At 42.2% G+C, this 12,009-nt stretch overlaps 1 protein-coding gene across 8 annotated transcripts in view; it reads left to right on the top strand.

Moving 5' to 3' along the window:
* mical3a (microtubule associated monooxygenase, calponin and LIM domain containing 3a) overlaps positions 1 to 12,009 on the top strand; it is a 90,881-nt gene that overhangs the window by 38,544 nt on the left and 40,328 nt on the right. For 5 of the 8 annotated variants that reach the window (XM_078257644.1, XM_078257649.1, XM_078257645.1 and 2 more), the window contains exons 13-16: positions 3,637 to 3,833; positions 4,021 to 4,139; positions 4,906 to 4,968; positions 5,117 to 5,290. In XM_078257644.1, the coding sequence (XP_078113770.1) occupies positions 3,637 to 3,833; positions 4,021 to 4,139; positions 4,906 to 4,968; positions 5,117 to 5,290 (553 nt within the window). Of the gene's footprint in view, positions 1 to 3,636; positions 3,834 to 4,020; positions 4,140 to 4,902; positions 4,969 to 5,116; positions 5,291 to 7,171; positions 7,274 to 9,853; positions 9,965 to 10,547; positions 10,611 to 10,782; positions 10,897 to 12,009 lie in introns of all 8 variants that reach the window. The other 3 variants (XM_078257641.1, XM_078257642.1, XM_078257643.1) reach the window with 2 other exon arrangements.

Genomic DNA, 12,009 nt, shown 5'->3' on the forward strand with positions numbered 1-12,009 from the left:
GCCACGGTAGTTGAGTTTAGCCAGAAAAAGTGAGCGTCATGCGGTGATGACTGTTATGTTTAGGCACCAAAATGACTCTTACAGTTTAGGAAAAAGATGGTGGTTTGGATTAAAACACACCTGAGGAACGAACAAGCGTTTCCTGGGTGAAAGTCTTTTGTTTTCGCTGCGAAGTGAACTCCGCTCTCCGGCTTGAAAGCGCTGTGTTTTATGTTGACACCACGATGTGCTATGACATTTTGAGATTATTTTCCATTGAATATTGAAGTGCATAAATAAGTGTTTTGGCACGTTTGGCAGAGTGGTATTTAAAGGTGCTCTAAGCGATGTCACGCGTAAAAGAAATTTTTAAGATCATTTTTTGGGGCTTTTCCCTTTTATTGTAGTGACAGTGGCTAGACGTGAAAGGGGGAGCGAGATGGGGGATGACACGCAGCAAAGGGCAGCAGGTCGGATTTGAACCCGGGCCGCTGCAGGACTCAGCCTACATGGGGCGAACGCTTTTACTGGGTGAGCTAGAGGCCACCCCAGCTACCACATTTTTTGTCACATACAGCAAACATCTCCTCACTATCCGCTAGCTACCTGTCACCTGAACACACTGTAACCTGGAGACAGCCCAGGCTCCACAAACGGCAACAAAAACAAACTGCGCCAACCTGCACCGCGAAACATAACAAACAGTGTTCCAACCAGTAACCGACATGAAGGATTTGGGGGGGGGGGTTGTGGGGGGGGGGGGGGTTAGTGCGCGGAAGGGAGAGGGAGGGGACTGGATGAGTAGGAGGGAGGGGCGAGCTAGCCTCCGTTTTGTTTGACAATACTTCGAACGTCAACAAGAAGTGACATCACCCATAATCGCTTAGAGCACCTTTAATTCTTGCATGTTTTGTTTTGTTGTGCATGATCAAAAAACAAATGTTTTTCACAAATCGCACCCTGTGTATAAGTAAACATTTGTCAACTCTGCCAAGCGTGTCCCTTTTATGGTTAGAGTGAAAGGGTTTAAACAGCTGCTGTGCCTGGAATGACTGGCCTGCTGTGTTTATGTGAGTTTGTTGGTTGCCAGTGATGTTTATTGTCTGGCTGGGACCTTGGTTTTGAGTTATACATCACTGTAAATGAGTTGACAGCTACCAGTCATAATGGCCTCTTGGGTCCCTTAAGGGAGCCCTCCTCACATCCTGGCTTTTTCTCCCACACACATACACATATTCCATACTCCATCCACATTGTCTAATGTCGTTTTTTTACCCTCTGGAGGCAACGTGGCAATTAACATTATAAGCTATTAGTGTCTTTACTTGACCTTTACCAAGTAGTGTAGCAGTTGTGCTCTACTGCCTTTGATGATGGGAGGGGGAAGGGGGTATGAGGTGGGAGTGATGGGTGGATGTACCTTGGGAAAACTGCGTTCACGTGTACGCATGTACAAGACGGACGGTTAAGAGGGATGGAGTTGAGGCTCCACTCTGTGCCTGATGTTCTAATGCTAATGCTTTTAAATGGACTTTATGTGCAGTTGAGACGTATTGATGGCCCATCTTAATGGTATTTTCGGCTGCAGCATAATGACATTTACAGTAATGCTTTCCACAACATGTACAGTAGTGTGTACAGAAATGCTTCTTCATTAGTGTTTAATGCAGACTCAGTGTCAGTTCATGTCCATTATATCCAAGGCTGCCGAATAGTTGTGGTCCGAAAATATAGATTTGTTCCCTCTTACTCCCTCATTTTGCTGATTTATCACAAACTGAGGCAGATATTTGGTATGCTCCTCATTGATTTGGTGTGCAAGATAAATAATTATCTTAATGATGAAATGGATATGTGTAATGTGAAAGGGGTTTCTTGTAGTGACTAACCCATAGAGTTACACCCCGGCTCTGCAGTTTCTCTCAGCTCATTGTTCCGGTATCACAGTCCACAATGGTTTTGTTTAACTCTTTAAACAACTTAGCGTTGTTTCCAGCTAGAGTGCACATCCGGCCGCATTTTTCTGTCTGAGCCCGGCCCGCGTCCGACAGAGCAGTAACCGAACCCGACCCGAGCCCGACAGGCATTAAGATGTTTATGTCCGAGCCCGACACAGTTCAAATCAAAAAAAATTATCATACTAATGATACATGTACGTAGAGCTGGGCAATATATCGATATTATATCGATATCGTGATATGAGACTAGATATCGTCTTATATTTAGGATATCGTAATATGGCATAAGTGTTGTCTTTTCCTGGTTTTACAGGCTGCATTACAGTAAAGTGATGTCATTTTCTGAACTTACCAGACTGTTGTAACTGTTCTATTATTTGCCTTTACCCCACTTAGTCATTATATCCATGTTACTGATGATTATTTATCAAAAATTTCATTGTGTAAATATTTTGTGAAAGCATTAGTCAACACTACAATATCGTTGCTGTATCAATATCGAGGTATTTGGTCAAAAATATCGTGATATTTGATTTTCTCCATATGGCCCAGCTGTACATGTACGTTTGTTTGTGTGGAAAGCCCGCTTCTATTAAGCAACTGTAGGAAGGTATTCGGAAATGTCAACAGATGAGCGCATCAGCGCACACGGGGCAACAAGCGCACGTTAACACAGGCGCGCACAAGAGGCGCACTGATGTGACCGAGCCCGACCCAAACCTCATTTCTAAATATCTGTCCGAACCCGACGGGACCGTCCTCTATTTCCAGCCACAGCAGGCAGCTGATTTTAGAGAAAAAAAATCAACCATATGCTAGCAGACAGACAAAGTTATCAACTAGCTGGTGAACATGGTGCAGCTTTTATCAGCTAAAAATCCAGATATTTCCGTCAGGAGTTGGTAGAGAGCAAAGCAGGACTCAAGAGAGTTTTCAGAAACATCCTTCTCAAAAGAACAATGATATTGTAATGATACTGTTGCTCTGTATATGTTGGATTTGTAAATAAGCTGTTTGCTAATATATTACCACAGTGGTTCCCAACCTGTGGTCCGGGGACCACTCAGGGGGGCAGCAAAGATCACAGGGGGTGCGCAAGGAAAAAAGGTTGGGAACCACTGTATTACCATATCAACTTGGTGACAGCATGTCAATGTTGTGTCCAGTTTGTTTCTGCTGCCCCCAAATGGCCAGAGAAACCACACCTTAGTACACCTAAAGTACACCTTAATGTCTCCTACTGCAGTATTCAAACACAGTATATATCTTGTAATACAGTTATGGGGTTCAAATGAAATATATTCACCTCTCAATCACAAAGTAGGTCAGGCTTCAAAATGGCAGTCGATGAAGAATTCTAATGCAAAAGTCACATCGTTTTCAATCTCTTATTATTTTGTACATAGAAAATAAAAAAAGTATTATTGTCCAATGTATGCTGTCCGCCAAATTCCACAGCTAAAACCTGAAAGAGTTGCAATCTAATTTGATGTCAAAAGTCAGCACAATTAAGATGTGAATGATTATCCTGTATGTGTGTATTTGTGTTACATTTACAGGAGCAGATTTAAGATGATTGAGATGAATAATTGGTTTATGATTAGCTTTTTCTATTTGTCCCTTATCTTTGTCATCGCATTCACCGCACCTATCCTGTCCCATCTCATTCTCTCTTTTGTTGTCTTGCTCCTGCCCTCAGTGACTTTGATTCCCTGGACGAGCGAGACCAGGAGAAGAACAACCAGTTGGGTTTCGACGTGGCGGAGAGGGAATTTGGCATTTCGCCCTGCATGACTGGCAAGGAGATGTCTTCTGTGGTAGAGCCAGACAAACTCTCCATGGTCATGTACCTCAGCCAGTTCTATGAGATGTTTAAGGACACAGTGCCACCCGGAGGTGAGAGCGGGTGATACAGTAGGGCTGCTTGCTTCTGTAATCTGGTTTTGTGAGGTGTCTGTAATTACAGAAGTAAGATGCTTTGAAAACATAATTACCTATAATACTGAAAGGATTTAAAAGCAATGGTAAAGCAAGTTTTTTTTTGGTGTTTTTTTTCTTTAAATCTTTGTGGATTTCTGTTCAGATAACCACAACTTGAGTCCTGAGGAGAAGGCAGCACTGATATCCAGCACCAAATCTCCCATCTCCTTCCTCAGCAAACTTGGTCAGAGCATAGCAATATCCAGGAAACGAAATCCGAAGGTCGGTGTCTTAGAAATACCAGTTAGCACCCCTTGATTTGTCTTATAAACTAGTGCTGTCAAGCGATTAAAATATTGAATCGTGATTAACCGCATTAATGGCATAGCTAACTCGCAATTAATCGTACATTTTTATCTATTCTAAATGTCCCTAGATTTCTTTTTGTCCCATTCTTTTTTTCTTATTTTAATGCTCTTATCAACGTGGAAAAGTGAATCGGCTTGCTTTGTGCTTTTGTCGCCTGGCTTTGACGAGGGGGCGGAGAATTGGCATCAGCTGTGTGCTCGGCCATCAAGTGGTATTTCAGACTGGACGTGCTGCGATGAGAGCTCAGTTCACAACGACAAAACACACAGATCACTTTGGTCTTGTCAATGGAACCATTTGGCAACTTTTTAAAAGTAAACTTTCCACTCAGAATCTTATTGGCATCCATTTCGGCGTCTGGCGCTCGCCATCCACTCAAAACGTGACGTTAGGCTACTACTCTTTGGCCGGCTCGCAAGCTTGTTTCCGGTCTAGCTAGAGCCGGTGTGGTGTTGTAGTTTTTCTAACGTTGCTAGTTGTTGCAACAGCATGTGAAAAAAACTACAAAGTTTGCTAGGCCAAAAAGAACGTTAATCTCGCGATTTAAAAAAAATGGACGCCGTTAAAATGAATAAATAACGCGTTTAACTGACAGCACTATTAAAAACGTCAAAAATTGCACTTTATCACTTCATTGTTTTAGTAGGAATGAAAATAACTCATGATGTGTCATCAGCAGGACAAAAAAGAGAAGGATGTGGACAGTTTGGGGAAGAGAAGGAAAACCAGCCAGTCTGAAGATGTGAGTAATTCTGACGACAAACATGTCTCAGATTTTGAGCGTGTGGTTATTTTTTTGAACAGCCTATCCGACCAGAACAGACTAATGAATCCCTCTAGACTGCGGGCAACAGGCAAACCGATTTGACTGTTTTTCTCCTTTCTCACAGGAGGAGGCATCCAGGACCGGTCGTGACGACAGGCCGCCTGTCACAGCTGTCCTGTCGGAGAGAAAAATGGACTCCTGCGCCGCGGGGAACCACAACAAAGTCAAAGTCATGGCCACCCAGCTGCTCGCCAAGTTTGAGGAGAACGCTCCGCAGCCTACAGGACTCAAACGGCAGGTATGGAGGAAGTCGCATGGTTCATTTTGTGGTATTACAGATGGGGGCGAAAAGCTTTCCACTAGGAGGAAAAGATTAACCAACCGAGTAATACACGGTCAAACTTTCTGGACATCGTGGGAGTTCAGATTATTTCTGCACACTCATTGTGGTTAGTTTCTTTTCCTACAATGAACATTTTGATGAACATGTAGATTTCACGCTGTGTGCGACAGGGCCTCTGGTCTCATGATTGACAAGCTGTAGGCCACTGTATTAATGAGCTGAGGTCCAGAATGCTAATATTGGTCAGGCTGGGTATTGTTCCAGCGTCATGTAGGCGGCCTCACAATGCTGACTGGGCCTGGAGGACTCGGGTGAGTTGGTTCACAGGGCTTTGGTTCGCTTGCCACTGAGAGTGGGAGGGAGGAGTGGGCTACGTGAACACTAGACCGTATTGTTGATGGAGAGAAAGACAACTCTCAACTGTTGCTGTTTTGAAGAAAAAAAAAAAGAAAAAGTCTTGTAACTGTCTTGGAATAGCTACTTCTGATTTTATATTATTTATTTATTGTCATGTAAAAGCTTCTGTTTGTGTATTGCTTTGGTCATCAGAAGCCTGTGAAAATAGCTGATTATATTATTATGTTAATACAAAACTCAACTTACAAAACTTGAAGATTTGTGGAGAAGACTTTGAGTATTTATAAAGGCTGAATAGTGGAGCAGTTGCTCGGCTTAAAATACTTTAAGCACACTGTTTGTGTATTTCCTCTCTTTTCATTTATTATTGATGTACATACTGCATGGCATTTACTGTTTAATTATCTCTAAGTGCTATTATACAGTGGCACTCATAAGTATATGAACCCATGCTAAAGTTGACTAAAAAGAGGAATACAAATGTTTCTTTCTTAATGCCTTAATCACAAAAATGAAGAAAAATCCAACCTTTTAAGGACACCAATTTTATTTGTGAATGAATAATGTGTCGTAAATAAATAAATGTTTTTCCTTAAAATACAGGGGGCATAAGGCATAAAGGCCCCTATGTTAAACTCCCATAGAGGCAGGCAGAGTTTTATTTTTAAAGGCCAGTTATTTCATGGATCCAGGATACTATGCATCCTGATAAAGTTCCCTTGGCCTTTGGAATTAAAATAGCCCCACATCATCACATACCCTTCACCATACCTAGAGATTGGCATGGTTTTATTTCAGTTAGCCTAATAGCTGGTTTGATTTGCATTGAGAGATGAGTTTATGGAAAGTACCCCATGCCAATCTCTAGGTATGGTGAAGGGTATGTGATGATGTGGGGCTATTTTAATTCCAAAGGCCAAGGGAACTTTATCAGGATGCATAGTATCCTGGATCCATGAAATAACTGGCCTTTAATAATAATAATCTGCCTGCCTCTATGGGAATTTAACATAGGGGTGTACTTACTTATGCCCCCTGTATTTTAAGGAAGAACATTTATTTATTTACGATACATTATTCATTCACAAAGAAAATTGGCGTCCTTAAAGGTTGGATTTTTCCTCTTTTTTTCTTTAATTAAGGCATTAAGATCAATTTCAAAAAGATGATTTTTTTTATTCCTCTTTTTAGTCAACTTTAGCATGGGTTCATAAACTTTTGAGTGCCACTGTAAATACTACCCAACTCTCTCAGCATGATAGTCTTATGACTCTGTCATTTCCTTTATTAGTTTTGATCATACATTATTTTCCAGCCACTGTGACTCCATCCACCCATGATTCACTTCCTTCTCTCTGTTTTCTTTTCTCTCTCTTTGTTTCCACTTCCAATCATGGACTATTTCATGATGCCTTGCATGGTTATTCGGGCCTCTCACTGGCCACGCTCGCTGTCACTCATCTTTATCTGACCACAAAGGGGGAGTCTCTGCCCAATCTGGACCGCCTTTCGCCCCTTATCCCGCCCAAAACCCCTTTGAATGAGCCGGTGCGCCTGGCACCTGTCCCAGCATGGAGAAAGGTAAAGAGTGGAACCACCCCACCTTATCCCCATAGAGACTAACAACTAGGCTGACCTTCTAACCATATGTCCATGTGGTGTGCCATAGTGGGGAAAGCTGCTTTGTGCTGACCTGTACTAGTCTGAGCCTCACCTTCTCTGTAGACGGTGTGCTGATCTGTTGTGTGAGATTTGGAGGAATTAACTCAATAGCTCTAGTTGTGTGGTTAACGAAACTGCGTGAATGTTTTTAACTTCTCATTCAAATAGCTGTGCGTGCGTGTGTTTGTGTGAGAGACACACGAGTGCGGCGCCTTCATGGTCTCTCCTCCTTGCTTCTCCTGTCCTGCTTCAGAGACGCACACAGCAGCAGGAGCAGCTGAGCATTCGCTACAAAGAAATGATCAAGTGTCAGACACTGCCTAACAGAGGGGAGCAGGTATGGTTAGCTACGCTGGCCTGGTAGTCCTCCAACTCCTTTCACATCCCATTAAGTCCAGATTCCCCCCCTCTGCAGATGGAAATGGATTGACCTTCAAATCCAGAAGGAAGGGGAAGGGGAAGGTAGCCTCACCAAGCCAGACAACGTCTCCTGAGCTCATTATACAAGAAGATTCTTGAAAAGATCCACTGAGAACTAAATAAGTAATATTAAGTATAATAATAACAATTGTGTGTATCCTTGAGGCCAAACAAAACGGTTGAATACATTTTCTTTCACATAAAGGATTGGCAAAGCTGTTTACATCCATGTTTGCTCGCCTGGAGTCTTCTTCGTCCTATACATTTTGCTGGTGCACGTTACGGCCACGTGTCAATCAGTGGAGTAGTGCAAAAAAAAAAAATGAGACCAGATATGGAACAGAAACAGAATGGGTAGTCTCCTTCTATGATGTCTACCTTCCCCCTCTTTCTTGTTACCTTTTTTTCTGCTACTTCTCTATGACCTGAGAGGAGGGCTGCACCATTAATTAGAGATGGCCCGATACCATTTTTTTGCTTCCTGATACCGATTCCGATACCTGAACTTGCGTATCGGCCGATACGGAGTACCGATCCGATACCAGTGTGTCATATATTTTATTATGTTTTAACAGCTGTATACTACTATCCCTGTATGGATGTGATATGATTTTTATCTTTGTTATTGGTCTGGCTCAGGTTAAACTCTTTCTGAAACCTGAACAATGAACGCTCCAGAATGTTCTTTTATTATCCAGTTTGACAGTCAGTTATAACGGAAAAAGAACATAAATAAACTACTTTAACGTAGATTTTCTTTAGGGCTTTATTACGTGGTATCGGATCGGTGCATAAACTCCAGTACTTCCCGATACCAATACCAGCGTTTTAGGCAGTATTGGAGCCGGAACATCTCTACCATTAATCAATATGGACTAGTGCAATATCCAAATCACAGGGGAGAGGGCGCAATACTTGTTAAAGGCAAAATATGTGTCAAGCTATTCTGAATGAAGTATTGTGGTGCTGCAGAGCTGTCCCGGCCTACAAATCATATCCCTACAGACTAAAGAAAACTCGCAAAATTTAAACTATAATCTTTTTTTACTTTTTTTCGTGCAGCCCTACCTGAGAGCTCCAGTACCAGGCTCCCTGCTATGCTTCTGCTCTCACTGCGGAAGTAGATACAATTAAGCTTGCTATTTTGTTAGCCGCCAACCTGACTCGTAGGTGTGTTGAATTGTTGTTTACTGAGAAATGCGACCCAGTGCTACTGTTTATCCACTCCTCCAGCCTCAGTAGAAGACCAGCTGTAGCCGGCTGGCCTGCCTGGTTTTCATCCTGCTTTACTGTTCTCTCATGCGAATAATCAGAGTCAGCGCAGTGAAGTGGCAGCCAGCACCAGTTTTCTCCTGCTGATGCATTTTTCGTCTTGTCACTAGATTAAGCATTCACCTCACAGACATTGATTTATAGCTTCAGACTGTCCTCTCTAAATTGATTTAATTCACTGCTGTTCCTAAGTGTCTTCTCACTGCACAGTAAGTCTCTAGCTGCAGAGTAAATTAGTTTAAAGTCGATTGTAAAGACTCAAAATAATCTTAATAATCCTTTAACGAATCACTTTTCTACACAGTGTATAGGATATCATTATTTAAGCCACTCTTATATTCAGTGGTCATGTTTTCTATTAGAAAGCTTTATGTATGCTGGTCTTTAAAGTTTATATCAAGGTTAATTAAAGCCCTAGTGAAATTCTCGCTGACAGCCATTGGGCTGTATTTATAAAGTGTTTTATTTTTCCATATACACTTTGTGGGTGGTCTGTTTTTCTTCTTAATGTGTGCGTCAGGCATTGCTAACAGTGCTTGTAGTGTAAGCGAACCTAAGCAAGTGAAGCGGGACCCCACTAATTCTATTAACCAAACCGATGATTTCATTTTTGCCAACGCAAATATCTTTAGATATAGTTTCCCCTTAGCTTTGCAAGCTTTTGAAAGCATTTTAATCCATGGTCCTGTGAATTTCAACAATCAGGAGTATGACGCATATTCACTCTTACTCGCTATCTCATTTTCATCATCTTTCTCTCTCATCATCCTCTGCTGAATCTGCTGTTCCTGTCCCTCGTCTCTCAAGGCCAGGAGTGGTACAGACCAACAGTCCAGCTCGGGCTCTCGCAGCTGCCCAAAGAAAACCATTCTGCTCCCTTCTTCCTCCTCCACTTCCTCGCTCTTTCTTCACTCAGAGGTGACACACAGTCTGCTGTATCTGTCTGTTTGTGTCTGTCTATCTCTGCCACAAATCCATGGCAAACCCATCCAGTGTCTCCTTGCACCCACTCCCCTTTTTTGTTCTCTGAAAGCATCCTCTTTTATTATCTGTACCTCAGATTTGACCTCTGCAGTGTGTTGTGTAAATAAAAACAAAACTCAGCGTTTTCCCAAATGAACTTACTAGAGGGATTACAGTGTTGTTTACTTCCCTGCGAGTGGGTCGTGTGGGGCATTATCCGACGAGCTGCTCGTTTTCATGCTGAAGGGTATGCTGTTTGGATGTGACAGCTTGTAAATAAATGTAGACTCCGGGGACCTTGAGTCGTTTTTAATTTATTGTTAGGCACTGTCAAAGATTCTGCATGACAAGCTGTTCTCTAACACGATAGTCAACAACTCCTTTTGCAAGAATCTGTTTATGCCTGATGCAAACTAAAGTGTTAATACTGTGTGTGTGTGTGTGTGTGTGTGTGTGTGTGTGTGTGTGTGTGTGTGTGTGTGTGTGTGTGTGTGTGTGTGTGTGTGTGTGTGTGTGTGTGCTCATTTTTGCCTTCAAGCATTTGCGTAAAAGTCCGGAGGAAGAGGAGCTTGAATACTACGAGATGCCTCTAAAATACGGGGTAAATGAGAGATTGCATGGATATGTGTCGACCTTGTCACTGCTGTTGGTTTTGGTTGGCATTTTTCTGAGATAATGGTTTAGTAGGTGTAAACAGACTACTGTTGAAAGCATCAACCCCTTAGCTACACCCAAATCATCATCATCAAGTCTCAATAGAGCTTCCTTGGCAGGAGTGGAAGCTTCCGCATCTGACAGACCCAAGACCCATTCACATACCTGGTATACAGGAGAGGGCGGATCGCCTAATCTCCAGGTTTAAGGGCAAACCTGACAGGCCACCAAAGGTGAACACTGTGCATGGACATTTTATAAGAATATGGTTTCCGATGATGTGTCGTCACGTTTTATTGGGTACATTTCTTAGCCGGCACTGTATGTTAAAAAAAAAACATGCTACTGGTGGGCGTATGCACATCCTACGAAGTCTAATTCAATCTTTCAACTATTCCTCTTTTCCCCCTGGAGCCTAAGAAAAAGCCGTCCCGTTTCTTTTTAGAGCAGTGGCACTTGTCCCGGGACCTGAGTGTGAGTCCTGGTTTACCACTGTCCTCTCCTGACCCTTCCAGAAAGGTTAGGTTTTGGTGCTGTGGACTGATTTTCTAACACATCTCTGAGAAATAACCTCTTATGGAATGTTTTACTTCTGAGAACTTAATTGAAGGGTCTCTCAAGCTTGTTGAATCCATGTGTATTTATCTCAAGTGTAGTCTGTTGTTTTGCTAGGTGTTTCTGCTAGATAGCCTCACTAACTGCAGGGCATTGCTTTTACTGTTTACCCACACAGGCTTACATTACTGCTTGAATTAAAGGCTGACAGCTGGAACTATGAAAACAATGGCTTACAAACCATATGTGGCCTTTGCCACAATGACAAACTGTTTGGAAAGGAGATTGTTTTTGGAAACTACTGAAAAGGCAAAGAATAACTACATTTTCCTCCTTGTACATCCCTTTTGTGATTGAATTGTCTATTTCTCTGCAGGAGCCAGCAAGGCCTCTACACTCTGATGATGAAATGCCCTTATATGTGCTTAGCATTCAGGAGAGGGCTGAGCAACTTGCCTCTCAGTTTGAGGGCAAGTCAGCCAGACCACAGGTGAAATTTCCCTATTAACATAGGAAGCTGATTAGTAGTCTAATATTTATACATGTTGATAAAGGAAGACAGGTTTTTGGGAGACTTAGCATGTTGGTCAACTTTACCTTTTTAAGAGTAGACACCAAAATAATTGTATGTATTCCTACATATAGGTTGTTGGTACTCTTACATTAGTCAACAAAACGCATCATTCGGCTAAACTAGTTATTGTAAGAGGGCAATATGCATAGCAGTATGTAAATAAGAACTCATAATAGCAGTAAAACTAAATGGTAAGTGAATACCAATTTATTTATGA

The sequence above is a fragment of the Sander vitreus genome, chromosome 8, assembly GCF_031162955.1.
Source record: "Sander vitreus isolate 19-12246 chromosome 8, sanVit1, whole genome shotgun sequence".
In the NCBI taxonomy this organism is placed as follows: Eukaryota; Metazoa; Chordata; class Actinopteri; order Perciformes; family Percidae; genus Sander; species Sander vitreus.